At 46.9% G+C, this 27521-nt stretch overlaps 1 protein-coding gene across 2 annotated transcripts; it reads left to right on the top strand.

Moving 5' to 3' along the window:
• The first annotated feature begins 320 nt into the window (after positions 1–320).
• TMEM45B (transmembrane protein 45B) lies at positions 321–27129 on the top strand. Of its 2 annotated transcripts, XM_045860168.1 has the most exons (8): positions 396–464; positions 14867–15032; positions 16477–16647; positions 20990–21186; positions 23086–23292; positions 24442–24626; positions 25097–25242; positions 26276–27129. In XM_045860168.1, the coding sequence occupies exons 4-8, from the start codon at positions 21006–21008 to the stop codon at positions 26385–26387; spliced, it is 831 nt and encodes a 276-aa protein (XP_045716124.1). In that variant the 5' UTR covers positions 396–464; positions 14867–15032; positions 16477–16647; positions 20990–21005; the 3' UTR covers positions 26388–27129. The 2 variants fall into 2 exon arrangements, with proteins under 2 accessions (XP_045716123.1, XP_045716124.1); XM_045860167.1 differs by lacking the exons at positions 14867–15032; positions 16477–16647 and having other exon boundaries at positions 321–464.
• The last annotated feature ends 392 nt before the right edge of the window (positions 27130–27521 follow it).

Here is a 27521-nt window from a genome sequence, read left to right as displayed (position 1 = left end):
TGCCTACCTAGCATGTGGCAGATTTGTGGAATGAATGAATGCATGAATAAGAGAACCCATGTGGCACCAAATTTAAACTACAAAACTGGGTTCTGGTCCAGCGTGTGACACAGTCAGTCTTCCTTAGGACAGGCTCTGCCCCAAGTCCTTGCCACGCCTCCCAGGCTCTGTAATTGCTCTGCATCTTAGGAGGTCACTATTGGTCGCAGTCTGTCCTGGGTGCCCAGGGACCGGCCCTTGGGCGCACACCTTAGGGAGTGTCCAGGGCCAGGGAACACGTCAGCTGGAGGTCAGGGGCGTGGAGAAAAGTGAAGGCTTTGAGAAGGAAGGCACCGCACTCGCGCATGGGCGGGGAGGGCGGGCTAGTGGCTTGGCCCAGGAGGGTGGGGCGCTCGCACCTGCTCGTCGGCGCCAGCACTCGGAGGACGCGGGGCCAGCGGATCGCTCGGAGGCGCTCAGCACAGGTGAGATGCGCGCAGTGGGCAGGGGCTGGGACGGTGGGGAGGGGCACGGACGGGGAGAGGGCCGAGACCCGGAGGAGGACCGGCACGCGAAGGAGGGCTCCGACCGGGAGGGGACTGGGACGCGGGGAGCTGGGGGAGAGGGGCGGGCTCGGACCAGGCACAGGCGGGAAGAGCTGGAAGGCTCTCGGCTGGGGAAGCTCCCGCCTCGTCCCTCTCCTCTCGCATCGCCTGCGGCCCTGGAATGAATGTGTTGCATCCCGGGCTGGTCGGGCGGCCGGTGCTGCCGCGTGAGAGGAGCTTCAAAGTGTGAAGCCCCTGCCGTCCGTCCCACCCCGAGGAGTAGAGAACCCTCGGGCGGCGACGGCTGTGTCTGGCCCGGAAGCCCCGAAGCTGCTGTCTGTGGGCTGCGCAGGGCGGTGGGCTTAACACCCTCGCTGCCTGTCCCTGTTCGCTCCCATCCACAAAGCCACCGGTCAGACACCGTCCTGCGGCCAGAAAGCCTGGAATCCACTAAGTAAGGCGATTGATTGATGGTCTCCTGAGCCATTGTTCTGCTTCTGCTATTAGGCCGGTGGGTGCGGATCCCAGGAGCCAGGAGGTGAGATTAGCGGCCCTTGGAGAGTTGTGCGTGGGACCTAAAAATAGGGTCAGGTGACCCTGCCTGGGTCTGGAGGAGATGTGACCCAGCCGTAGATGTAAGAAACATTTGTGTTCCAGTGAAGGAACTCTGTGGCTTTATGGAAGAGATCAGTTTTAAGTTTAGCCAGGCGCCTCTTCTCAAAGTCACAGAATGGCCATTTCCTTCACATTCCCGCCGCACCCCCCCGGCACTCGGCCGCGCCATTCCTACCATTGCCCTCCTGTTCCCTGACCGTTTGTCCCCTGCCCCACCCTTCACTCTGCCTGACTCACCGAGTGGCTCAAGAAATTTACCTGTATTTTTACACTCATTTTAGTGGGCAGTATGGTTTAATGTTCATAAGAAACAGATGTGCAATGCCGTGGCGGGGGAGGAGGTGCCGGGGGTGTTGGGGGGAGGATCTCGCTACACTGTGAATGCAGGGCCAGCGCACTGCAGACTGAGTTCTTTGTGGCCCAGCCTTTGTACTTCGTAGGCTTAATAATGACGTGCTTGCCCTCTGTTCCCAGTGTTTCTGGAGCAGATATGGAGTTGATATGACGCTTTATCAAACTCGGCCCCTTGGTTTCACAGGGGAGAGTGCCTGATGGTATCAGTGAGGAGTGATTTCTGGTCGTGTGTTATTTGTTCTGGTGTTTTGGGAGCCAGGCGTGCAATTTCCTTTTTAAGGAGCTCTGGTTTCTTCTCACTTCTTCCATGGGATGTGGAAATGGTACCACCAGTGATTTATCTCTTAGTGATTTTTCCTTATATTCTGCGGGTTCCTCCCTCACCCATCTGGTGGGTGTCAATTGTGACAGAGTAGCTGATACCACTGAATCTCCCCTTCAGCACCAGTTACTCTACCTGGCGTTTTCCCAAAAGTGTCCTTGCTTGTGTCTCTTGCTGAATCTCAGCCAACAGGACTTGGGACAGTCACAGTTTGGCAAGGGCTGGGGAGAAAATGGGTAAAGAGGAAGAAAGACATCTTTCTTATCTCCCCACCACCTTCAAGTTCGCCTCGGCTGCTGTGCTTAATTGGTCAAAGAACAGGTGTTAGCTAGGTTGGCTGTAATCGAAGGTCTATCTCTTTTCCATGAACGCATCTGCTGGTTAAAAGGGAGAGGGGCAGTTTTGCCACCTCTAGAGCCACACCCAGGGCCAAGGTTCCTGTTATTGCAGAACTCTTTATGATTGTGTGTCATCGACTAATGACTGTGTCTGTAGACACAGTTCACTTCGAGACTTTTTCTAGAGACAGGTCATAAAACAAAACCTGGATTATTCACAAGACTGTGCAATAGTGAATGTCAGCGCTGTGATCCCCACACTTAATTTGAACCCAAATTCCCTTTTAACTGCCCTCCAAACCTTTCCTGGGGCTAGAAACAAACAGGGGTGATTTGAATTGTAGTTATTTCTCTTTCTCTTGTCTGTTCTCTTGTGTAAAAATAAAATGGGCCCCAAGGGAGAAGGAAACTCAAAAGATCTGTCAGCTTTATGTGACGAAGAGTTAAACTGAAGGTATCAAAATGCTCTCACATAGCTCCTTTGCAGGATTGAGATGTTATAAGCATTTTCAATACCTCATTGGTATCGAATCGTAAAGGGGCTTTCCAGAGTACAGGCGAATTCCACAGCAGCACTGGGAGGGAAGAGTAATAGCCAAGTTCATAAATAAGGAAATTGATTCTTAGAGATATTGAGTGCACAGCCTGGGTGTATGCATCTGTTAAGTGGTAGCCAGTACTCGAAGCAGAGCTTCTTCCATTATATCACAGCCCCCTCCAGGGTAGTTTTTGTTTGTTTGTTTGTTTGTTTGTTTAATTTGGGGGTGAGGAGTTGTGATTTGTTTAGTGTATTTCATGCCCACCATTGTTCAATGTAGTCACAAAATTATTGTAGAGCTGAGGATAGCCTTAAAGATGACCAAGCCCAGTCTTCTTGTTTTCCAAAGAAGAAAAGTGGATTCAGGGAAAATTCAGAAAGTACCTTATGTTGCTTCCCCCAAATCTGCTTTGCTGAAGATGTACAGCAAAAACCTAGGTTTGCCGATGTTCAGACTACAGCTCTCTCTGGCAGGTGGTCCCTTGGGGATTTCCTAGAAACGTAAGTCAACTGGTTTAGTTTGACTGACTATTGCTTTGGGGGTCTGTGACAGCAGACCACAGCCTCCCCAAATCCGGCACTCAGATGTCTGTAGATCCTTCTACTCTTCCTGTACTCCACGTTCCACAGGGAAACGAGCCTCGTCCGTCTGGCTCATTGTGTTACTCCCAGCACAGGGCCTGGAGTAGCCACTCAGTGAAATGTGTTCAATGTCTATCCAGTAGTTGCTTCCACGGTCCAAAGAACAATAGGAATGTAGGTGTTGAGAAAAGGTAACTTTAGTACTATCTGTAGTATTCATAATGGATAATAATGATCTCGTTCGATTAAAAAATCTAGAAACAGTCCTGACTGGTGTGGTTCAGTGGCTTCAGCGCTGGCCTGCGGCAAACCAGAAGGTCACCAGTTTGATTCCTGGTCAGGGCACATTCCTAAGGTCTGGGCCAGGTTCCTGCTTGGGAGCCTGCGAGAGGCAAACATTCATTGCTTCTCTCACACATTGGTGTTTCTCTTCCTCTCTTTCTCCTTACTTTCCCCTCTCTCCAAAAACATAAACAAACAAACAAACATTTAAATCTAAAGACAAATATGAAGAAACATTAACTATTATTAATTCTAGGTGTTGCATGTTATTGTTTGTAATTCTTTGCACATTGAATTCCTCAAAAGATAGAAGAAATCTATGAAATAAACATTCAAACAAGTGTGAGATGTCATTATGATTCCATTCAGCCGCAGTAACAGACAGCCCTGCCCCAGCAACTTTAGTAAGGCGTTTGTTTTTCTGAAGTAACGAGGTGTCTGGAGCTGAAGAGTCCAGGACTGGGACCACTGCCTCTGTCCCCTGCACCCCTGCCCGCCAAGTGCGGCTTTTGCCTGCACTGGGAGACAGGCACCTCTCCGGTCTTTCTCAGGAGGGCGGAAGGCACGACCCGGCTGACTCTATCCTTTTTTATAATAATAATAATATCTTTCCTGAAAGCCCCACCCAGTCGACTTCTTACATCTCAGTCACATAGCCACTCCTAACTATAAAGGAGCCTGCGAAAGTTGACCGTTTTGTCAGACGCATTGCCAGCACAACAAAGGGGAGGGTCTGTTAATAAGGAAGATGGGAGAGTGGATATTGATTGGGTGGGCAACTAGCAGAGTCTGCCCTAGTACGTTCATAGTCATTGACTCTTGGTCTCTGCATAGGTCGTTGGGTTGTTTATTTATTTATTTTGTTTTTTGGTTTACTGGAAAGTATGATATGCAGTGGATCTAGAGGAACTTTTTTAAATTATAGATCTGAATCCCACCCCAAGAAATGCTGACTCTCTAGGTCTGGAATGGGTCTATCAATCTTGAATAATAAACTGGCACTCTGGGTGATTGAAATATGAGTGATTGCAGGAGCCCGATTTTCAAAACACTGACTTAGGGGTCCTGTAGCAGGGGCTCCTCATTTCATTTCCAACAACTGTCTGTATGACTCCTCTTAAGGTATTACTTTTTACATTTTCTCTTTTGGTCAACATTAACAAACATACAGCCTTAGAAGTAGTAAGTCCTCAAGTCTTTATGGAATCTATGTTGAGCTGCCCCCTAGAGGCAACTACGTGTAATGCTTTAGACTTTGTTTTTCTCCTGTTTTCCACCGTATTTCCAAACAACGTGTTACTGGCTATTTCTTTTTCTTTTTCCAGCTCTAGATAATATCTGTTGACTTCTTACCTTAGAGGCTGAGGATTTCTCTTCTTTATACCCCATTATTTTATCTCATATTCACTTCCATTTCTTGCAAGGTCCCAATATATTTTATTTTTTGATATAGCAATGTTTATTTACTGTTTACATTATTATAACTTTAAAAATATTATTCACAACTGTGCCATATGATAAGCCATGATTTTTACACTTCCTTTCACGTACTACCTTCTTCTGAGCCCTGAAGTTAGTGATTGTTTCATCTTCTTCAGCTGCTTAGATTTTTGAGTACTCATTACCAGCTCTTGTTCAAACTTTGTCAGGATGGTAAAATTCCTCTCAGTGGAGTTAAAACTGGAGTAGCCAGTTTGATTTCCTTCTCTCTTGGAAACATCCCTGAGCGACCCCCATTCTCTGGGACTGACTATTCTTCTCCGAGTCCTTCGCGATGCCCTGAGCTCCCTCTCCACCACCCTGTGAAATGCACTGGATTCCTGTTTGGGCTTCTATGCCTCCTCATTCCTTGGTTTTGCTGAGCACAGCTTCCTGAGAAAGGCACGTGGAGTCCGAGGCAAGTTTGTCCTGGAGCCCATAGCGCTGCGGGCTTCCGTGAGGGCCGAAAACCACGGCGCGCTGTGGGGTGGGGAGGGAAAGCCAGGCTGCCTCCAAGAAACATTTTGGGTAAATTTTCTAAAGGGATATTAAAAGAAAAGAGTCCTGAACCTGCATAGCTCCAACTGTTGTGATTTCTTTTCCCAATCTGAGTAAATATTCACTTTCACACCCAATTTTGTATTTGTAAGTTTATGGGTTTTTTTCCTTAAAGAGCACTCCCAAAATTGTATAAAATCCAGGCCCCACAAGACCTGGCTGCTTTGTGAGACCTTGTGCATTCAAGATGCAAATGTTCTTCCTTCACCCTTGGCTGATGGTTTGGCTGGCTAGAGAATATTAACTGGAAGTAATTTCCTCTGAGAATTTTGAAAGCACTGTTTCATTTTCTTCTGCCTTCTTAGAGTGCTGTTGAGAAGCCAATGCCATTCTGAGTTCTGATCCCGTGGATTTTGTTTTAATCTCTGGAAGTTTGTAGGGTTTTCTTTACTCCTCGGGTTCTGATATTTCATGATGTTGTTAGTTGGCGACAGGGGTTTTCAGTCATTGTTCCAGGTACTTTAAGGTCCTTTTCCATTTAAAACTCATCTTCTGCAGCTCTGGGTGGTTTTCTTCTGTTAGATCATTTCCTCTGTTCTGTTCTTCTGAAGCCTGCATTAGCCAGTTAGAAGTTGGATCTCTTGGATCTGTCCTGTTTCTGATTTTTTCTGCACCATTAAAAAAACAAACCTCTTGTCTTTTAGTTCTAATAAATCTTCCACCCCTTCTATGAAATGTTTACATTTTTAGCATTATATGTTTAATTCACAAGGGCTTTTATTTGGGCAGGGGCTTTCCAAATGTTTTATCTTATAGCATACTGTGTTTACTTATATCATGGATGCAGTATCTCCTCATATTTCTCTGAGACTATTAACTCCATATTTTTCTATATTTGCATCTTATTCAGCAGTCTACAATGTCTGTTAATTTTCAAATTCTCTTTTTCTGTTATGTTTTTTTCTGTCTTTCATGCTGAGAGCTTCATTCAAATGTCCATGTTCAAGAATGGCATATTAAAACAAAAAAAGAATGGTGTGCTAGAACACTGTTTGTAGAGCAGCGAGCTCCATTGCAGGGTGCCCGAGCACAGTGAGGTTTTTGGTGGTTTACCATCATGTCTCCAGCAGCTTTCTAGTATGATCAGTTTTTCATTAGAAAGGTCCCATCCCTAGCCATTTATTCCTGTTTGAGAAAAGGCCACTAATAACTTAGATTTATTTAGTACATAATTTGTTTCCTAGTAGAGGTTCTTGTTTTAAGGCAGGTGAGTGGCAGTCTCGGGTTCAAAGTCAGAATTCTGTTCTCGACTCTGCCCACTTGGAAGTGCCTGGTGCCTCTGTGCCCCTCTGTGTGTCTTTTTTCTGTCCGTGGCACGGAGGCCGTCAGAAGGCTTCCATAAAGACTGAGTCCCTTTCTATTAAAAAGAGAGAGAGAGACAGACAGACAGACAGAGAGAGAGCCCTGACCGGTGTGGCTCAGTTGGTTGGATGTCATCCAGTCATCAAAGGTCGCTGGTTTGAGTCCCAGTCAGGGCACATGCCCAGGTTCAGTCCCCAGTCTGGGTGCCTGGAAGAGGCAACTGACTGATGTTTCTCTCTTGCACTGATGTTTCTCTCCCTCTCCTTCTCCCTCTCTTCCCCTCTCTCTAAAATCAATAGAAATAAAAATAAAAGACTCTGGAAGGGAATTTCTGTCCTTGAAGTTTACTGTGAAATCCATATCATTTTTCCTTCCTGCACCCTGACTTGTGATCATCAGACCATGAGGCTGATTCGTCACTTTTTGCTGGGAGAGTTTTAGATCACATGACTACCCCAGACGATATGTGTTACAGGAACGATTCCTGGCGTAGCTTTCAAAGACCTCTTAATTGAAAAGCCTGCACACTAGCTACTGGATGTTCTGTTGGCTTTTCCTTCTCAGGCACCTTCTAAGAAGACTTAGAAACTCCTTGAAGGCTGGGTTCAGTCTTGTTATCTCTGTTCCTCCATCACCTAGATTCTAGGTCCAAGAACAATGCCTGATACATAATAAGCACTGGTTCAATGTTGCTTGAATTAAATAGACTCCATTACCCACTTTAAATTAGCTCTTCCTACTTGTCCCCTTGCTGTTTCTTCTCTATCTTTTTTTAGAGATTTGTTTGTTTGTTCGTTTTTAGAAAGAGGGGAAGGGAGGGACAAAGAGAGGGAGCAAAACATCAATGTGCCCCAGATAGGAATTGAACCAGTGACCTTAGGGCCCTTGGAGCAACGCCCAACCCACTGAGCCACACCAGTCAGGGCTCTTCTCCACCTTTCTTTGTCACTTCCTCTTGGATAATATGACCTCATTCTCAAAGTTGATGTGTGCAACAGCTCTAAGAAAACGCACTAGGAAGTTCTCAACTACCAGGACTCCAGGTACAATTTCCAGCAGTGAAATCTCCCCATATCAGTCTATTAAAGATGTAATAATGTCTTAGGTTATCACCAAACACCCTGCATCTAGTCCCATCTTTAACCACAGTTCTATCTGGAATCTTTTCTTTCCTCGTGTTCCACACCTCACCTCCACTGCCCTCCACTTCCTTCTACTCGCTTTGACCTGGCCCCTACTTTGATCCAAGCCTTCTCCTTGTTCTATTTGACACAGTTTTCCTGCCTCCTCCCCCCTGCCTTTATCCCACCTCTGGAATAGTTTGTACAAAGCACAGTGATGCACTAATTTCAGAAGATCTGCCCTGCCTATCAGGCAGACACCTTTTCACACCCAGTCCAAGCCCAGGATGAAAAATCTTGCTCTTCTGGCTGTTTTTGAGATTGTTTCTATGCTTTGGTCTCACTGGGGCTGTTTATTTTTATGTGGAAGGCTCTAGACAACAATTAAACTCAATGTAAAGCAACGATCTGTTGATTAGTGTTTCTCAAATGCTACCACGACGTGGGGGCTTGGAGGGGAGCAGCCTGGAGGAAGCTGAGGACTCTCTCAATGCTTAAAAATGTATGCTGCCCCCAGATACATCCCTGTCTGTTTTAACATGAAAAAATCATTTTCCCCAAAATCTTCAGCTGAAATTGGTACTCCAGGATGCTATTCTATATTGGTCTTGTGATTTCAGATATTCCTTTGTCTACCCATACACCAGTCGAAGAGCATAATACTAGACGATCTTTCAAAGACTCATGTAGCTCTAAAAAGTAGATGAAAAAGTAATGGTAGCAACAACCTTACTAATGACCGGATTTAGGATAGTTTCCTCATGATTCGGGATTAAGGCTAAGCCGCATCAGGTCATGTCAGATGAAGAACTATTATTATATGTCAAGCTAAGCCATAGGAAGTTTAAGATGAAGCAGATAAGGTCTACTTTTGAGGAGCCAAAGGTCTAGTGAGTAAGACATGGAGATGTATAATTGTAATATGACAAGGTAAGTAAGTGATAAAATCGGGCTATATATAAAGTACCGTGGCAGCACAGAGGTGGAGCTCCTGGCCCATCCCGCAGTTCCCCGAGGGCTTTCTGTAGGAGACAAGGCACACATATTGAAAACCGAATAAAGGCGAGCCGGGGGAGAAAATGGACAAGAACATACCAATGGAGGCGATAGCATGAGCAAGGTGAGGCCTACTAAGACAAGATTTTAAAGATGTCCACTGGATGAAGCAAAATGGAAGGCACTTGTTGACACCCACAGATACAATTTCAAAGCAGAACTTGACTAGAACACAGGCCAACTCAGTGTGGCGGTGGGGAGAAAGGACTGAGCAAAAACAGGAATTGTCTTTCTAGGTTATTTCAAGAAACTCAACTGATTTTGACAATATGTTGTTGCATTATACAAAATCACCAAAATTCTTTCTATCAAAAAAAACTTCACTTAATGGTAATTGAATTTAATGTTTCAAATAGCTTCTAACGTTAGAAAATTTTTTCATTATCTATAAATAAACCTTTGGTCAAAGGTGTTTACTGACTCTTGACTAGGGGAGATGGTAAGACAAAGATCCACATGTTTTGAATAAATGTACAAAGTTTCAAATTTGCAAAGTTATGTTGCTTGGCAATCACAGATGCAGTAAACAGCTGTAGTAAACAGATGTAATAAACAGATGTAGTAAACAGTGCAGTGTGGAGTAACACAGTAGCAAGTGGATGCTGAACACACAGTTCAGGATGATGGTTACTTCTTAGGGGGAAGTTTGGAGGGTGGCCATCAAAGAGGGTCAACAGGAAGCTCCAGAGATGTTAGTAGGGTTCTATGTCTTAAGCTGGGTCCCTTTTGGGACACAGTTGTTAAATTATTCTTTATACCTTTGATGTACATTAGTTATATTATTTTATGTTTGAAATAGTACACAGGAAGAGAGATATGTGGTGGCTCTTAGGAGATCCAGGGTCAATGTCGATTTTTGTTTCTTACGTTCATGTGACAAAGTCTTAGGCTTAGTTGTAATTGAAGGGAAGAGGCAATAAGGGGTGGGAGACGTTCAGCATCGACGGAAGTGGGACCCAGAGGGCACAGGCATGGCAGGTGCAACCAGAGGCACTGCTGAAGGAGGGATTGGCCTGCAAGAGGAGCAGTGACTCTGAAGAGAAGAATGGGCGTGGACACGTATGAATTTGTAGGTGAGGAAGAGGAAATTGAGGTGAGTGATGCCTTATAGTTTCCATTATGTTAATGAGTGGGAGGAAAGCTTCACCCAGAGTTCAGTGAACTCAGGTTAAGGCAGTGATGAGTTTCCAAAAACCGGTCTATGGGAGATGGATGGAACAGCTTGCACGTGACAAGGGCTGGTGAGTGAAGCGGAAGGCCCAGCATCTGTCTTGTTTGCCTATTCGAGTGCTGAACAAGTGCACTAAGAAGAGAGAAAGAAGGAAATGCATATTAAACCTTTTTCCCTTGTTCCTTGAAAAGTCAGCCAACCTGTCAAGTCCAGCAAAGCCCCTTTTGCTCTCACCCGTGCCCAGGTGGCACCCGGGAACTGCTTCTTTGCCGCTGATTCTGCACACTGTGTTCCGTTCCCCGCCCCCGCCCCCCCCCCCCCCGTCTCCGCGGTGCCTGAACTTACTCTAAGCTCTTTTCGTTTTTCCTTTCATTTCATTTTTGTAATGTGATAGGAGCAAAGAAAGAAAGGTATTTTAGAACTAGGAAATGCCCTGGAGATTACGTTTTCCCAACTACCCATAATTCAACAAAGAAATTATGATCTGTGAGGGCACATATCTTGCTCAAGGTCACAGAGCGAGTTCATAGCAGAACTTGGACTAGAACCCAGGTCTTCTAACTCAGAGGCCAGTGTTCTTTATTAGATCTTGAGGAGTAATTCTATTTAGACAAGATTTTTTTCTTCAATCTTTTTAAAAAATATTTATTTATTTATTTATTTTTAGAGAGGGGGGAAGGGAGGGAGAAAGGGAGAGAAACATCAATGAGTTGGTCGCCTCTCACATGCTCTCCTACTGGGGACCTGGCCCACAACCCAGGCTTGTTTCCTGACTGGGAATCAAACTGGCAACCCTTTGGTTCTCAGGCGGGCACTCAGTCCACTGAGCCACACCAGTCAGGGCTTTTTTCTTCAGTCTTTAATTCAAGATTCCAGTAAGAGCGACTAATTTTCATGACAATGTGAAAGAAGCCATCAGAAAGGCCCAGCTCAAACGCCAGGCCCCTCTGGGAAGCCCTCTCAGATTCCCTGGTGAGAGATATCGCTCTTCCACATCCACAAGGATTGCTGTCAGTATACGTCACGACATGCAGTGTTTCACAAGTACATCGCTCTCTACTAGATCATAAACTCTGTGAGTGTAGGGGCCATTCCTTCTTCATTATATTATTTCCTCAGCACCCAGCATAGAGTCGTGTATTTAATACACTCACATAAAAAAAAAAGCAGGAATGAGAACATATTTTTGCTGAGGAACCAAACTGAGGAGGTAAATAAGCTGTCGTTCCTGGTGATATTGTTCAGTAGCATCATGAACTCACGCCAGAACAAGGTTGAGACTATTATTCTGGTCTTACGCCTACAGAGAAAATAACACTGACAGTAGCAGCTGACAAATCTCTAAGACAGCGGTGGACTGGGGTTGCGACACTGCAGGCCTGTAGAGCAGGGGCACACCTGGCCGGAAGTTCAGGACTAAGCTGCAGTCACACCAGCCTGCAGCCAACAGAGGACTTCCAGCAGGGTTCCTGGTGCCTCCTTTGCATTCTGCTACTAGGCTGCTTGGAAAAGAACGGGGTGGGGGAGGGGGGGGCGATGGCCCTCATTATTTGCAGAGTCACAGAAAGCCTAGTCAGGTGGGGTTGGGTGCATTCCAAAGTCAACTCAGTCCAGAAACCATCCGAGCGTTTCTGCTGGCAAGGACAGATTCAGACAATAAAATAACATGCTGCATTCTCCCCATAACCTACTTCCCTACTGACCAAACACACATCCCACTGTCCAGGAAGGTAAAGGTTTAACAGTGATTCTCCCCCCCCCCCTTGGAGGGGGGGGCAGCTACTAAAAGCAAAGGATAGCATCCTCAGTTCAATACGTATACTTCTAAGAAAGAGGCCCAGGTTTCTCCCCTGTGAACTGTGGGTCTAGGTATAAGAGCACCAAAGAGAGGAAACCAGCATTTATTAAATACTCATCCTAGGCAGCCGCAGGCATGTTTGGTTAATCCTCACTAGATCCCTCTGAGGCAGGTGTGACTGTCCCTGATTTGGGAGGGGTGCTGAGATTCAGAGCGGTTAGGGAACTTGTGGAAGGCCTTACCAGCAGCAGTGGCCAAACCAGATCGGAATTTGGGTTTGCCACTCCCTAGGTCACGCTCTCTCTGTTAGTGACTACACTTCCTTCCAAAGGAAACTTTAGGAACCCAGTCTTCCTTAGGGAAATCTAAGAAGTAGAGTGCACCCGAACTTATGTAAAACTTCACTTATATCTTTTCCAATTCCACCTTCCTCAGACCCATTTGTGAGTTGGTTTAATCCCTTCCCAGAGACTCTCCAGCATGTGGGACCACCGTGTCTGGTTGATTTGAGTTTTAAGGATACTGTTTTGTTCATTCCCAGTGTAAGACTGCCTCGGGGTTTAATGCAGTCCGCCCCAGTGGAGAATGACATCTTGGGAAAGAAGCTGGGAATGTCAGGGTACAGGGACTAAGCACCATCATCTAGCTCAGCTCTGAGCACAGGGGTGACTGGCTCCAACAGAGTCAGGTTCCACACGTACAGGTTGCCCTGCCCGGAGCTCCGCCCACTGCGGATGTGGGCTCCTGTTTCAAGGAAGCTTCAGTGGCTCATCCCTCTATAATCTCTCTCCTGTTTTCCCCAAGCTGAATCAGCCCTCCCTTTATTGTAACACTCTGTGCACTCTGTGAAAATATTTTAAAACCACCTGAGTGTGTCTTTCAGGCACATTTAAAAAAGCTGTCCCAGGAACGAAAATTATAGTTAATAAGGTTGTTGAAACCTTTAAAGTATCTTTTCAGATACACCTGCCAGTTGTCTTTTGGAGTGACTTAGTAATCAAATCAATAAAAGTGTATAAAAATGTCAGGTAATTGACGACTGGATGAACACAAGCTGGTGTTACGGGTTGAATTATGTCCCTCCCCCCTCGAGATTATACGTGGAAGCCCCAACGTCCTTGCCTCAGGATGTGACTCTATTGTTTGAAGATAAAGTCTTCAAAGAGGTGATTAAGTGACAATGAGGTGGGTCACTAGGGAGGGTTCTAACCCAACAGGGCAGGTGTCCTGGTGACAAGAGGTCACAGGCGCAGGCAAAGGAACAGTGACATGAAGACACAGGGAGAAGACGGCCCTCAGCAAGCCAGGGAGAGGGGCCTCAGAAGAAACTTAACCTGCTGACACCTTGACCTCAGACCTCCGGCCTCCAGACTGAGAAAATACTTCTGTTTTTAAGCCACCCGTCTGGGGTGGTTTATTACAGCAGCCCTAGCAAACCAGTAAGTAGGGTACATCCCTACAAGGAAGAGTCAGCCGTGAAAAGGAATGGGTTGGTGGTGCACGCTACGACATGGGAACTTGACAACACCCCGGGGGAAAGAAGCTAGTCACAACAGACCACACACTGTAGGATTCAATTTACATGCAGTGTCCAGAATAGGCAACTCCAGAGAGATATAAAGTAGATTAGCATTTGCCCAGGGCTCCGAGGGGGCGGGAGGAGGACTGGGGAAACGGAGAGCGCCTAACCAGCCAGGGTACTCTGCTTCAGGCGATGAGAGTGTTCTAACATGGGCTTACAGTGACGGCTGCACAGCTCAGGGAATACACTCAAAAACACTGAATTTTACACTTTACATAACTTGTATGATATGTGAATTACATCTCAATAAAGCTGTTATTTTAAAAAAAAGGATATGGAAAACAAAGAAGAAAACTGTAGGGAAGCAGGCTTACTCTCCACACACAGTTTTGAAGGGAGAACACTCCGAGAATAAACAGTGACGTAAATAAATAACAAGAAAAGGAAGGCAGCCTGGTCTCTGCTTCCTGCAGGAGAAAGGGAGGGTAGGAAGCTGGTCCGGAATAGAGCAGCGTCTCACAGCCTCAGCATTGTTAAGGTTTGGGGCTGCAGCCCTGGCCCATGTGGCTCAGTTGGTTGGAATATCACGGGTTCAATTCCCAGTCAGGGCACAGGTTGTGGGTTTGATCCCCAGACTTGGAGGGGTGCGTAGGAGAAGGCAGCCAGTCTGTGTTTCTCTCTCATATTGATATTTCTCTCTCTCCCCCTTCCTCTCTTTCTGAAAGCAATGAAAAAAAAAATGTCCTCAGATGAAGATAAAAAAGTTAAAAATAAACAAATAAAGATCTGGGCCCAGAGAATTCTCTGTTGTGAGGACTGTCCTGTGCGTGATGGCTGGCAACACCGTGCTCTTGACCCACCTGGTGCCAGTGACTGCACCTCCACCCCCAACTGTGACAACCCAAAAGACTTCCAAATGACCCTGTTGAGAACCGCTGAAGAGCAGTGGACCTGCAGGCGAACCTTGCGATGTGACGCAGCAGTTGCCTGAATTTTCCTCAGGCTGTGCCATCAGACAGGGCAGGAGGACGGCAGTGCCAGAACCCGAGCACCCTTTCAAAGATGTATGGATTTGATGTCGAGTAGAAAAACAGGCAGTCAGGGCAGTTCCAGAGAGGATTTGCCAAAATTGTCTTTGGCATTTTTTTGGTACAATTTCTACCATATCAGGCACCCAACTCCTTCTTTGGATTTAATCAGGCTTTTCATACTTAAAAACACACACACACACACTACAGAAGCCTGAGTGTCCCAGCTGGAATGTGTTGACCAAGTTTATTTCTGTTTCCTTCGGAGCACATTAGGTTGTGCTGAGCGGAAAGAGCCCTCGACTCAACTGTTCGTTCCTCCCACGCTCCGTGTTCTCCCTGACTCGCTGGGGGGAGCTCTGCTCCGCATCACCGCACTCTGGGATCTGGGCTGACGGAGGAGCTACCGTAAAGACCACTGATAAGGACGTGGCAGAGGGAGGTGTGTTCTGGGGGGGGGGGGGGGGGGCGGGTCTTGAGCTGGCATTTGTGTGTTTCAGCCGGGAAATAACAAGTCACTCTTGCTCACAACTCACGAGACCCCAGCCAATCACAAGAGGGCCACTCAACGCGGTCAAAACACCTGCCTAGAAGACAGAGCACCAGAAATGTTTAATGAACAGCACGAAGTGCTCTCCAAGTACTCTTCATACTGCTTTCCCTCCCTGTTCATATATATAATCGATACCCACATTCGTATGTATATATAAAAGCAGGACGTCATCACTGCCGCACAAAATGGGGTCGTATTGTACGAGGTGGTTTCCATCTTGCTTGTCTCAGCCAACACTACCCGTGGAAAGCCTTCCAGAACAGCTGGTACACTCTAACTCACTTTTTAAAACGGGTACATAATACCTCATGGCGGAGACAAACCATAATTCACTAAATCAGAGGCATGACTGGGCCTCAGTAGAGCCCGGGTTGTCTGTGTGATTTGGTAGTCCCATACATTGTGGATGCTGTCATCGCAGATTGGGAGAAACTGGCTTTAACTCTTGCCCTGCTATGAAAGCTGAGTCCTCACTTCTCCCCATGTTAGAGAGTGCCAGTTGCTAAACGTAGGCAGAAAACAAAATCACTTCTCTGGCTGCTTCTTTTTGATTTTCCCACTCATCTAGATACATCCCTTCCTTCACAATTCCTACTCTCCCCATCCAAAGTACAGGAAAATATGGGCTTTGTTAAAACAAAAGGTGCCATATGAAGTTTTGTTTTTAACTCCAGACAAATGGCATCAACCATAATTTCTCCTCTCCTCTGCACCATTTCCTCTCTCTACTTCTCTTTGAAGACTTTTTTAATGCTCACCTGAGGACATACTTATTGATTTCAGAGAGAGAGGAATAGAGAGAGAGAAACGCCATGTGTAAGGGAAACATTGATCAGAGAATGTAGGTAGGGGAAATGATTGAAAACAAGGAATACAAGGAAAAGCACGCTGAATATCTTACTCAAGTTATGATCCTTTCCTAGAGGTCTCTTTAGACATGAAATGAAAATCTGACCAAATTGCTAGCCTTCTTGGTTGCCAGCTTTAACTTAAAGCTACTACCTCTCCAAAATACTCAACCCTCCCTTCATACCCGCATTCCGTCTCATGTGATATCAAAAAGGAGTAAATGTGTTAAAATTTAAAAGGAGATTTGTCTCTGTGGAGGCGCCTTCTAATGTTTTCCTACCTGTGGGTTTTCCTTGGAATAATGTTTTTAACAGTGTAATGCCCACCCCGTTCTGTGTACGCTGGGGTGCTCATTCCTTCAGCGTTTGCTTTTTTCATGCTTTTAAGTTACTTTTTAAAGCTAGAGTTCTCAAGGACTTAGCCTATTTGAATGTTGTTATCCAAATTGTTAGAAGTCTAAATTTTTTAATTTACTGTTTTTTAGAGAGAGAGATACACTGATTTGCTGTTACACCCATTGGTTCATTCACCGGCTGATTCTTTCACGTGCCCTGACCGGGGATCAAACCCACAACCTGGGCGTGTCAGGGCAATGCTCTACCCAGCTGAGCGGCCCACCCAGGGCCAAAGTCTGAATTTTTATTGTTCATTTGAGGTTAGTTATTGCTTTGTGCCTCCTCATAAAAACTGACCTATCCTATAACCTATCCTAACATCTTTACCACATGTTGTATAACGTAGCCAATCTAATAAACGAAGCTGATAATTTATTATGGAGAAATCTCCCTCCCTCACTCCTCTCGCCTGTGAGGTCAAGGTACTCGGCCCCCAAGCAGCATAAGTAAATTCAAAAGTAGCTCTGACAGACGAGATGCAGGCCCTACGGATGTGAATTTCAACTCAGGTAAGAGGGAAGGGTGGGGCCAGGTGTGGACATAGAGGCAGATAAGGATGCTGCCTGTGTTTCGGGAAGCCCTCAGAAAAATGGGGAAGGGCATGGGCACAGAGGGTTTGCAAAGCTGGTTTTTCTGCACTTATGGCTAGAAAAACAAAGGCGTGTGACAGGCCTGACCTTGAGAGGAAATTTTTTATGCTGACCACAAGAATTAACTCAAAATGGACCATTCATTTAAATGTAGTATGCAAAACTACAAAACTTCTAGAAGAGAACATAGAAAACCTAGGTGCACTTAGGTATGGTGATACCTTTTTAACTAAAACACCAAAGACATGATCCATGAAAAAAGAAAAATAAGTCACCGCACTTACTTAAAATTAAATTTTCTGCTTGGCAAAAGACAAAAACTCAAGAAAATTAGAAGACAGCCCTGGCTGGTGTGGCTCAGTGGACTGAGTGCTGGCCTGCAAACCAAAGGGTAGACAGTTCAATTCCCAGTCAGGGCACATGCCTGGGTTGTGGGCCAGGTCCCCATTTGGGTGGTGTGCAAGAGGCAACCGACTGATGTATCTCTCACACATTGACGTTTCTCTCCCTCCCTTCCCCTCTCTAGAAATAAACAAATAAAATCTTAAAAAGAAAATTAGAAGACAAGCCACAGACCAATAGAAAATATTTACAAAAGACACATCTGATAGAAGATTGTTATCCAAAATAAACAAAGCCCTCTTAAAATTTCATAAGAAAATAATCTGATTTAAAAATGGCTAAAGACCTTAACACTTTACCAGAGAAGATATACAAGTATAAGCATGACGAGATGCTCCACATCCTGTGTCACTAGGGAAATGCAAATTAGAACAGTGAGATACCACTACACACCTATTAGAAAGGCCAAAATCCCGAACACTGACAACATGGAACGGTGGTGAGAATGTGGGGCAACGGGAACTCGGATGCACAGCTAACGTCGATGTGAGAGACATCAGAACCTACAGAGAATTTTTGTGAGATTATTTGAGCCAAAGTGACAACAATTTCTGGGAAGCAAAACCTCAACCACTTGAGATGATGCTCTGGAGAAGGGCAGTTTAGCACCTCATTCGATACATTACAATCAAAGGAGGAGACGAAAGGGGGTTATGTGAAGTCCATTGGTGGTAGGTTAGGGAGGCCGTGAAAGCAAAGTGGCGGTGGGGGGGGCAGGGGGTCATGTCTGGGACTGGATAAAAGGTAAAATCATTAAGACACATTCTTTTTTCACAGAGGTGGGTACAGGATAGTTCACAGTCAACAATTAGCATGATAACAATGACAACGAGGGGTCTGTGGTATCAGCTCTGGTGAATCAGTTGTACCCGAGGGGTTCAGAAAAAGGAACTTCACCTTGACATTCCAAAGACATGTTACCATAGATGCAAAAAGATAAAAGAATAGGCTCAGTTAAGGTAAAGATTGACCTTTGTCAGGGAAAATTCCAGTCTAGGACATGACTGCCTGCCAGGAATTGCTTTTAGTTAATAACTTTCCATTTCAGCCCATCCTTTGCGGTGGTTACTTGCGGTCTCTGAGTCTGCAAGGCTGTCTCGCAGGCCTCCCCTGAGCTTGTCAGGTTAATAGGCGGCCCCTTTTCACCCCCACTGATGGGAATGCAAAACAGTACAGCCACTTTGGAAGACAATTTGGCGGTTTCTACAAAACATATTCTTGCCATGTGATCCAGCAACCTCAGTCCTTGGTATTTACCCAACAGAGATAAACACTCATATCCACACAAAAACCCGCACACGGATCTTTGTAACAGCTTTATTCATAATTGCCAGTTTTTGGAAGTGACCAAGATGTCCTTCAGTAAGTGAATGGATTAATGAACAGTGGCATATCCAGGCCACAGAATATTATTTGGTACTAAAATTAAATAAGCTATCAAGCCATCAAAAAAAAACAAAAAAACATGGAGGAAGCTTAAATGCATATTACTGAGAGATGAACCAATCTGAAGAGTCTGTGTAGTGTATGGTTCCAAGTGTCTCTCCAAACGATGGAGACAATAAAAAGGTCGGTGGTTGCTAGGGAGAAGGTGGGGGAGGGGTGAATGGGAGAGCACAGAGGACTTTTAGGGGACACATCTGCTATTTGCCATGAGGTAGCCAGAGACCAAAGAACCATTTGAGCTGAGACCCAAGTGAAGGAAAACTGTCCTGGGAAGAACAGATGGTGCTGGGCCCTGAAGCAGGAGTGGATGGCACTTGTCGGAGCCACCGAGGGGCCCATGTCAAAGGGATAGGTGGGTGGGGGGATCAGGGAGAGATCACAGGGCTGTGTGGGTCCTGGTAAGGATTTTGGATTTATACAGCAGTGATAATGAAACTAATGATCTCGGTAAATGCGTATGTTGTAACCGCGGTGAAGGGAGAGGTGGTAAACGGCGACAGGAAGTTGAGAGAGAGTGCCTGACGACAGTAAATTAACAGATGGCAAGGCACACACAAATGACCTAGAATTACAGAGGTAATTACCAGAGAAAAGCAGCAGAAAGAGTGTAAAGGGGTTTCCCTGGGGGGTGAGGAGGGAGGGAGCGTGGGGCTGCTGCTTCTCATTGTAAACCTTCAAATGCTATTTGACATTTTAAGAACTCTAAGCATTTTTTTGAAAGCTTGTGAAAGTTCTTGATGAAGGGCAGATACCGCAACTGTAAATGGATCAGACACAGAGCAGCCCTGGCCGGGAGCCGGTGCCAGAGGACGGGCGCCCCGGTGGCCAGGGCTGGCGCAGGCTGTGAGGAGCACCGGTTCGCTCTCTTCCTGAGTGGTGGTTTCCAGATCGCCATCACCTGCTGTTTCCCTCCCACCCTGCATTTCTGTGCAGCCCCACCCAGGCCATGGGGCAAAAGCGATCATTTTCCTTCTGAATGGAGTCTAGATAACACTCATAATTGGGATCCCATAGCCTTGCTACTGTAAATAGGGTAAAAGAAACCATTTTGAGTTTGACTGAAGTTGAATCATATTGGCCATGTTCATTTATACTAGAGCTACATCTAACTTTTTAAAATATATTCCAATTAGGTGAAAATGAGACTGCACATTCCTTTGCATGTCTTCAATCACAGTGAGATTTATCATCAGTGTGCAGCATTTGTGAATTGTGTTCATGTCTTTGCTCTTTCTTCTGCGGTCTTCTTCCTCACTAATCGGTAAAGGCTCTCTAAGAGAATATTGCTGCCTACGCATTTTACCGGATTACTGCCCTGCTCACACCACGTCTGGACATTTAGACCAGGCCTTGAACTTAGACTTCCCACCCCAAATTCTGGCTTTGCTTTTCCCAGGCTGCCTTTTAAAATAGCCACTTAAGAGTCAGGCTCTCAAAAATTTGTGATCTCCACCCCACCACCTTAAAGGTAATAGGTGCTTGCTCCCCCTGCTCCCCGAGATCTGGGATGGAAGGCTGCCCTTGCCAGCTCACCGCCCCTCCCCAACCCCATCCCTGCTTCTGGGATCTGTCTGAAGTAACGAGCCTGTGATGCTACTGCGTTTGTGTGAAAGTACTGAAACTGTGCCTTCCATCAAAACAGCCCAGAGTTTTCACTTCCTCAGGGTGGGAGCTTGGATGCCAAGGGAGCTCCCTGCCAACTGTGTGGGTTGCTAGTTCCTTCTCACTCACTAGGTCAGAGTCTGCATATTATTCCAAGGCACCAGCTCTACTTCTCAACACAAATACCCACTGGTCGAGACATTGCTGGTTTGCTTTCTGATGTTTTTGATCTAGAAAATGCCAGTGTCAGTGAATATGTTTTCTAGTTCCCTCTTTTATGTTTACAAAGCCTTTTCTACCCTGACATCACTATTTACCGATCCTCCGGTTTTTCCCCCTTTTATTTGCACACGTTTTTAAAGCCTCAGGGCAGCGGCATCCACTTGGCATCGACTCTGCAGAGAAGCCTGCAGTGACCCAGCATCTCCCTGTTTCATGAGAACGAGCACAACCTTCTCCGACGGTTTCTGATGTGGAATCCTCAGTCGTGCATCGCATTCCCTGCCATGATATCCATCCGCCTTCTTCAATCGGCCGCCTAACAGCTTCCCCTCTTTTTCAGGCATCCTAGAGCCGCGATGGCAAACTTCAAGGGCCACGCTCTCCCAGGGAGTCTCTTCCTGATAGTTGGGCTGTGGTGGTCAGTGAAGTACCCCCTGAAATATTTTCATCAAAAGGGGAAGAGGACCCTGCTGACGCGTCATTACCAGCGCCTTGAGATCATTGAGGCTGCGATCAGAACTTTATTTCCAGTCATTGGTAAGAACGGGGGCCACCTGGTCCAGGGGGTCTCCCCATCATACCCAGAACCTGCAACCCGTTTTCTGGGCCCTGTGAAATGGATGTTCCCACTGGTGGAGATGAGAGAAAAAGGATTTTCAGTTGTGTGCTGAGCTCTGTAATGTTAACAGTTAACAGCACATTACATCTTAGCGCACCGTGGAAAACTACCAGACAAACTGCGGTCTTGGCCCTAGGAGGACGTGGGTATAGGATGTAGGACAGAAGACATACTTTATAAAAAAGACAAAACAGAAAATAAAAAGAATAAACTCATGTACATCCGTTATGAGAAAGTACTAAATGAAGTTTAGTTTTAGGAAAATCCATCCTTTTTTCCCCAGCTATCTCTCCACTAGAATCTCAAGAGTGAACACCCTACTCATGGGTATATCCTCCCTCCCCAAATCTCAAGCAGGTATGGAGAGGGGAGTTCATGCCGCAAGGCCAGTGAGAGAGACGGTGGAAGAAACCGGGAAGCCCCCAGAGGGCCGCTGGGGAGGCGTCTTCCTCCACTCTGCCCCATGCCCACAAAACCCACCCACTTCCACTTGTCGTCCGTTCCCTCTACCCGTGGTCCTCGAGGAATGACTGGCACCAGTGGGGTCTTACTCTGTACGTGCATTTGTCACTCACCATCTCTGGCCTACAGTTCCCTGGGAGGAGCTGAAGCAGTAACAGTAGCTTCTCTTGGAATTAGCAAAGGTACACAGCTTGGTTTGCCTGGTCCGGCTGGATTTCCCCATTCACCAGCCATGCAGGCCTCAGAAAGGCTTTCTCACCTTTCTGGAGCTGAGAAGCGACGGGGACCATATGGCAGAAGTGGAACAGGCAGCACCAACCTGGCCTAAGTAAAGCAGGAAGCATTGCATTGGGGTGAAAGTAATCCTCATCCACCAATCACGTCTTGGATTCCCACCATGTGCCAGGCACTCCCTGGCGTGGATGCTGAGGCTACAGTGAGGAGCTAAACAGCCTCTGCTCTCACGGGCCTTCCATTCTAGTGTCACCGGGGCCTCCCTTCCCTGGTTGTTTTCCCCAACTCGACCCTTCACACATAGATTCAGAGAGGGGCCGGGTCTGAGGGGAAGTGTCTGGGGAACAGGGGCCAAGATGCTGCCATGGGGGATTTATGTAGGCCCCGTGAACATTTTGGGCATCACGCATAGAGAGGCACACCTGCCTGCCAAAGCAGGTGACAGGAGAAGCAGCAAAAACTGAGACCACCGCTGTGGCACACCTTCTGGTCCCAGTTGCTAAAGTTGGCCTCTCCTAAGATGCAGTGTGGTCAGAAATGCCAAGATCAAGTACTTAGGGCACCGAGACCCAAAGCTATAGGAAGAGCCAAGCCCAGAGCCCAGGCGGTGCCTGGGAAGAGCGCTCACAGGACATCTGCCCCGACAGAGACACCTGGGAGCTTCTTCCCTCCCTCAGGTGTACCCAGGGGTCCTCACCCCCCACCCCCGTTGGCTCAGACCCTGTCGCTTTCAACCTAATGGTTGCCTTCTAGGGTTCCTCTCACTGCTCACTGGGTGGAGGGGGCCCCAAGATGAAGTTATCTGCCACACTCGCCCTTCAGTGACAATGCCTTACTGTCATTTCAGCTATTGGACAGGCGTCCTGTGAACCTGTGTGGCTATATTTCTATTGCTTCTCCCCCTCTCCCCATGGATCCCCATCCAAGGGAACAACAACAAAGGCTACACAGGTTGCTCAGGAAATACCCTTGTACTGAAGCAGCCGAGTGGGTCCAGCGGACCACTGGCCACCTTCACCCACATCCTGGCTTCATTCGTGACTTGGGGTTATTTTTTGAGATCACGTGTTTGTCTTGGAACTCCTCTTCCCTCCTCAATTTCCATTCTCATTTTCCTGCAGGGATCCTGGCAGAACAGTTTGTTCCAGATGGGCCCCACCTCCACCTGTACTCGGACAGCCAGTGGATAAAGCTGATGAATTGGCAACACAGCACCATGTACCTATTCTTTGCGGTCTCGGGACTCACCGACATGCTCACCTATCTCTTCAGCCACATTCCCTTGGGGCTCGACAGACTGGTCATGGCTGTGGCAACATTCAATGAAGGTAATTAGCGGTAAGGAGGGGAAAAGGAAGAAACTGACAGGTTGTGATTATGAGGGCTTGGGCCACAGTCGGCCGAACTATTGCAAATATACTAACCTGCCCTGGAAAAATGCAAATCTGACCTTCAACTTGGGCAGGCTCGGCCCTATGCTCTGGATGGTATAGGCAACATACTCCATAAAGCAGCACATGAAAGCACAAGGCTTTTAGGCAAAGCCACCGGCTAACAGTGCACAAACTCTCCCTGCCCTCCCTCAGCCCACACCCTCCCCCACTGACGCACAGCAAGTTCTTGTGCGCACATCTACACAGAAACACACAACTTTCCAGAGACTGGGTGGATGCCACCATGCAAGAGTGTGACTCCCTGTGGCTTGGGAAGAGAAACTCCCCACTCCACCCTGACCCCACAGTACTGCAGTCTGGACTCCATCACCGATAGGAGACTCACCCAGAGGCCAGGACAGATCTCCTTTTAGAATTCATATTAAATGGGTCATAAAAAAGCATTTTTTAGAAAAGACATGGTTACATTTTATTTTTTAAAGATTTATTTATTTTTAAAGAGATGGGAAAGTGAGGAGGAGAAACATAGATGTGAGAAACACATAAATATGAGAAACATCAGTGTGTGGTTGCCTCTCACACACCCCCAACTGGGGACCCCACCCACAACCCAGGCAAGTGCCCTGACTAGGAAATGAACCAGTGATCTTTCAGTTTGCAGGCCGGCACTCCATCCACTGAGCCACACCAGCCAGGGCAAAAAGCATTATGTAATCCAATAACTTCAGTTACGTCTGTAGCTCAGGAAGAGTTGAAAACAAGGTGAATGAGGGCAAAACTGAATTTCAAGTACACACACACACAATTTGTTGTAAATCAGCAGCATTTCACTTACCCATCCTGTATTGAACCCTGCCACAGATTCTATAGAGATTTAAAGCTGTATCCTTTGCTGCTTTCACCCACTTTACACACACAATGTTTCATCTGCCTATTGGTTGTCCTGTAACATTATATAAACTCACTTTCCAAGTACTGAGAAACCTGGCTTTGAGAGATTCTAGTAACGGAGCAAGTCCGGAACGCACGCTCTGCCGCAGAAACAGGCAACGCTGACGGCCATAACTGGTGGCTTCGTGGCAGGTTTTCTCTTTTACCACCACGTCCACAACCGGCCGCCCCTGGACCAGTACATCCACTCCCTCCTGCTGTGCGCCGTGTTCGGAGGGGCTCTCAGCATCTTCTTGGAGGTGATTCTTCGGGACAACATTGTGCTGGAACTTTTCCGAACCTCCCTCACTATCCTTCAAGGCACCTGGTTCTGGCAGGTAATTGTCTTAACGCTGTTTGGGTTGAGGGCCCCCACTGAGCGTGTCCAGGTGAAGTCCTGAGGATGCAGCACTAACACGCCACGTGGGTGGGCTTAGAAGGCCACATTCCTTACCTTGCCTGCCCCTGGCCCTATGTAACTTCCTCCACAAATGCCCTGCGGATGCCACGCTAATGAGCCCGATCTGTGCGGCACACGCAGTGAGCAGGGTGCATGTTGCCCACCTGCCCAGCCCAGTACCGGAGGCACTGACACCGTCCACAGGTCCTCCTGCTCACCTGTCCGCCTGAGGTTTGGTTTGCAGTAAGCCTCTCCGATAACCAGAGTTAACCTCTCCATTTTCCTGTGCAAAAAGATCTTTCTGTGCTAACACAGGTATGGGAAATGAGGTGCAGGGGAACATCCGGTCTGGTGACCCCAGGAGGGAAGCATCAACAGCAGGGCTGACTTCTCTGTATAATCCACCAGATTGGGTTTGTGCTGTTTCCGCCCTTTGGAACACAAGAATGGGACCAGAATGACCACTCAAACCTCATGTTCATCACCATGTGCTTCTGCTGGCACTACCTGGCTGCCCTCTGCATTGTGGCCGTCAACTACTCTCTCATCTACTGGTATGTCCACGAGATGACCTGTGTCCAATCTCCCCATCCCCACCAACCCTCTGCCCCTGAAGTGTGTCACACTGTACCACAGTTATTTCCAGGGGCACCCCTTTCGTAGCTGAGTAGTAACTTCTGCCACTTTGGTACCAACTAAGTGCCAAGTTCTGTGTAAGGAACTGCACACCTACAAGTGAGGGTGGCAAGGCTGTAGGAAGGTCAAAGCCCCGACTGGTACAGGAACCTGTGGGACAACCAGGCTGCAGAGGCAGTTCTGACGGGCTGCAGGCTGGGCATGTGAAGGAAACACCCAGAACTGGGCATCAGCCCCAGACTGCAGTGCCTGCTCTGTCCCCTGTTCACCCCGAGCCCATCACGGATTCCTGTCCCCAAGACCTCGTGACAATGAGACAGCACAAGTGGCAAGTGCTCTCTAAAGCACTCTTCAGAGATAATACTGTAATTCCTATGCACTTAGTTTGTCCCTTTGGTGCATTACCCAGCTTAACCTGTATCACTTTATGAATGAAATATGCACTGTCACGTTCTACAGATGGGAAGACCAAGACTTCAAAAGACTAACTTGGTCAAGGTCACCCAACGAGTAAACAGCACAGCCCCAGTCTTTCACCGCAGGGCGAGAGTGACTTGTGGTGCATGGTGGCGGTAGTTCTGCTGTGCTGTGGCTGCCCCACCTTTTTCCCTGGCTCCAGATTTCCCTACTCAAAGCAGACACACTCCACCCAGAAAGGGCTCCACAGAGGCAACTCAAGGTCACAGTTCCTTTTAGTTCTACTGCCTGGTCAGTAAAATAATAAAAAAGGATATGGGAGACCTAAGTTTAGTCTCAGTTACAACATTAACTATTAAGTATTAAATCATGGCGTCTTTATCTACCAACAATTGCTGAGAAGTCAGATATGCAATCTCGTATTTGATAGAGATATAAAGGAAATGCTTTAAGAACAATCAGATGCCCTCACATTCTTGGGTGAACAAGGAGGGAGTATGGGGGCTCACTTGTCTCCCTGTCTCTCTCCTACAGCCTTTTGACTCGGCTAAAGAGGCACAGGGAAGGAGAAATCATTGGGATTCAGCAGCTGAAGTCAGACCCCACTGCCCAGAAGGCCCTCCTGAGTGGCTCAGATGAGGACTGAGAAGAGGCCATCGGTCATAAATGGGGTGGACAAGTCTCTTTGAGCAGAAACAGTGAGAGTGCCCCAGGAGCCGTGCATCCCCTCTGCTGCAATGCTCACGCTGGTCTGCACTTACGCCTCTCCACACCTGCACCTGCTCATTTAACTGGCTAGTCTGTGTGGGCGTGGTGCCCTCCATAAAGAGAAATGAAGCAAGCTTTCTCTGTGGCTCAGAGCGAAGAGAAATCAGAGACCCTTAAAGCTGCAGGACAGGAAGCAGCCTCACGGATGGTATGAATCCAGCAAAACTCGCTGCTTTCGATAACATATCCCTTTTCCTCCCAAGAAATAGGTACTTTCGTATTAGAAAGTAAGTGAATGACAGTGCCTTTATTTCACAGATGCAATTCTAACGTGTATTTTTTTAAAAGTAATAATTCACAAGCTTTGGTGTGTTAAACATTACTTGCTAAATATCTTCTAATTATAAACTTCAGAGAACTGTAATACCACTGCTGATAAGTGACAGGCCAAAGGTGATTTTTATTTTTTAAATCGGGAAGTTAGTTGGTGGCCCAGCAGGGAGCTGGGCTCAGGTGTTCTGACTCCTCCTAAGAGAATGCTGACAGGAAACCTGTATAATGAGGGAGAGAGAGAGAACTGGCAGGTTGTGGAAGGCCCTGACTTTACAGCTAAACGCAAAGGGTAAGAATCCTCCAAAGAACGCAAAGTTTGAACTGGTAATACAAGTCTTGTCACTCTAGTCTCGGTTCTGGTTCTTTTTTTCCTTTTAACTCCTTCAACTTATTAAGCAGCTACTCTGCACCAGCACTGACATGGTTGTGCGGATTAAGAAGTGTGTGTCCAGCAAGGAATTCACAGTCTTGTGGGAGAGAGATGCAAGCAGTGACACACAGGGGGACTGGTGCCATGGGGGTAAGTACAACCGCCATGAGACCGAGGAGGGAGGACGAGCAGGGAGCGGCCCATTGCCATTGGAAGAGCAGTTCCCGGGCACAAAAGCAGTTAGAGCGTTCTCAAAGAGTGAAACACCTTAAGTCAGGGATGTCAAACTCATGTCCACTGGGGGCCACATCAGCCTCGAGGTGGCCTTCAAAGGGCTGAATCTAATTTTAGGACTGTGTAAATGTAACT

The sequence above is a fragment of the Phyllostomus hastatus genome, unplaced genomic scaffold, assembly GCF_019186645.2.
Source record: "Phyllostomus hastatus isolate PE091 unplaced genomic scaffold, TTU_PhHast_1.1 phas_scaffold_193, whole genome shotgun sequence".
In the NCBI taxonomy this organism is placed as follows: domain Eukaryota; kingdom Metazoa; phylum Chordata; class Mammalia; order Chiroptera; family Phyllostomidae; genus Phyllostomus; species Phyllostomus hastatus.
This window is presented reverse-complemented; position numbering and strand designations above follow the sequence as displayed.

Coding starts and splice junctions, on each gene's coding strand:
- TMEM45B (XM_045860167.1), top strand. CDS start 21,006: ATGGCAAACTTCAAGGGCCACGCTCTCCCAGGGAGTCTCTTCCTGATA. Junction 23,293..24,441: donor TGTGGCAACATTCAATGAAG/GTAATTAGCGGT, acceptor GCTTCGTGGCAG/GTTTTCTCTTTTACCACCAC. Junction 24,627..25,096: donor AAGGCACCTGGTTCTGGCAG/GTAATTGTCTTA, acceptor ATAATCCACCAG/ATTGGGTTTGTGCTGTTTCC.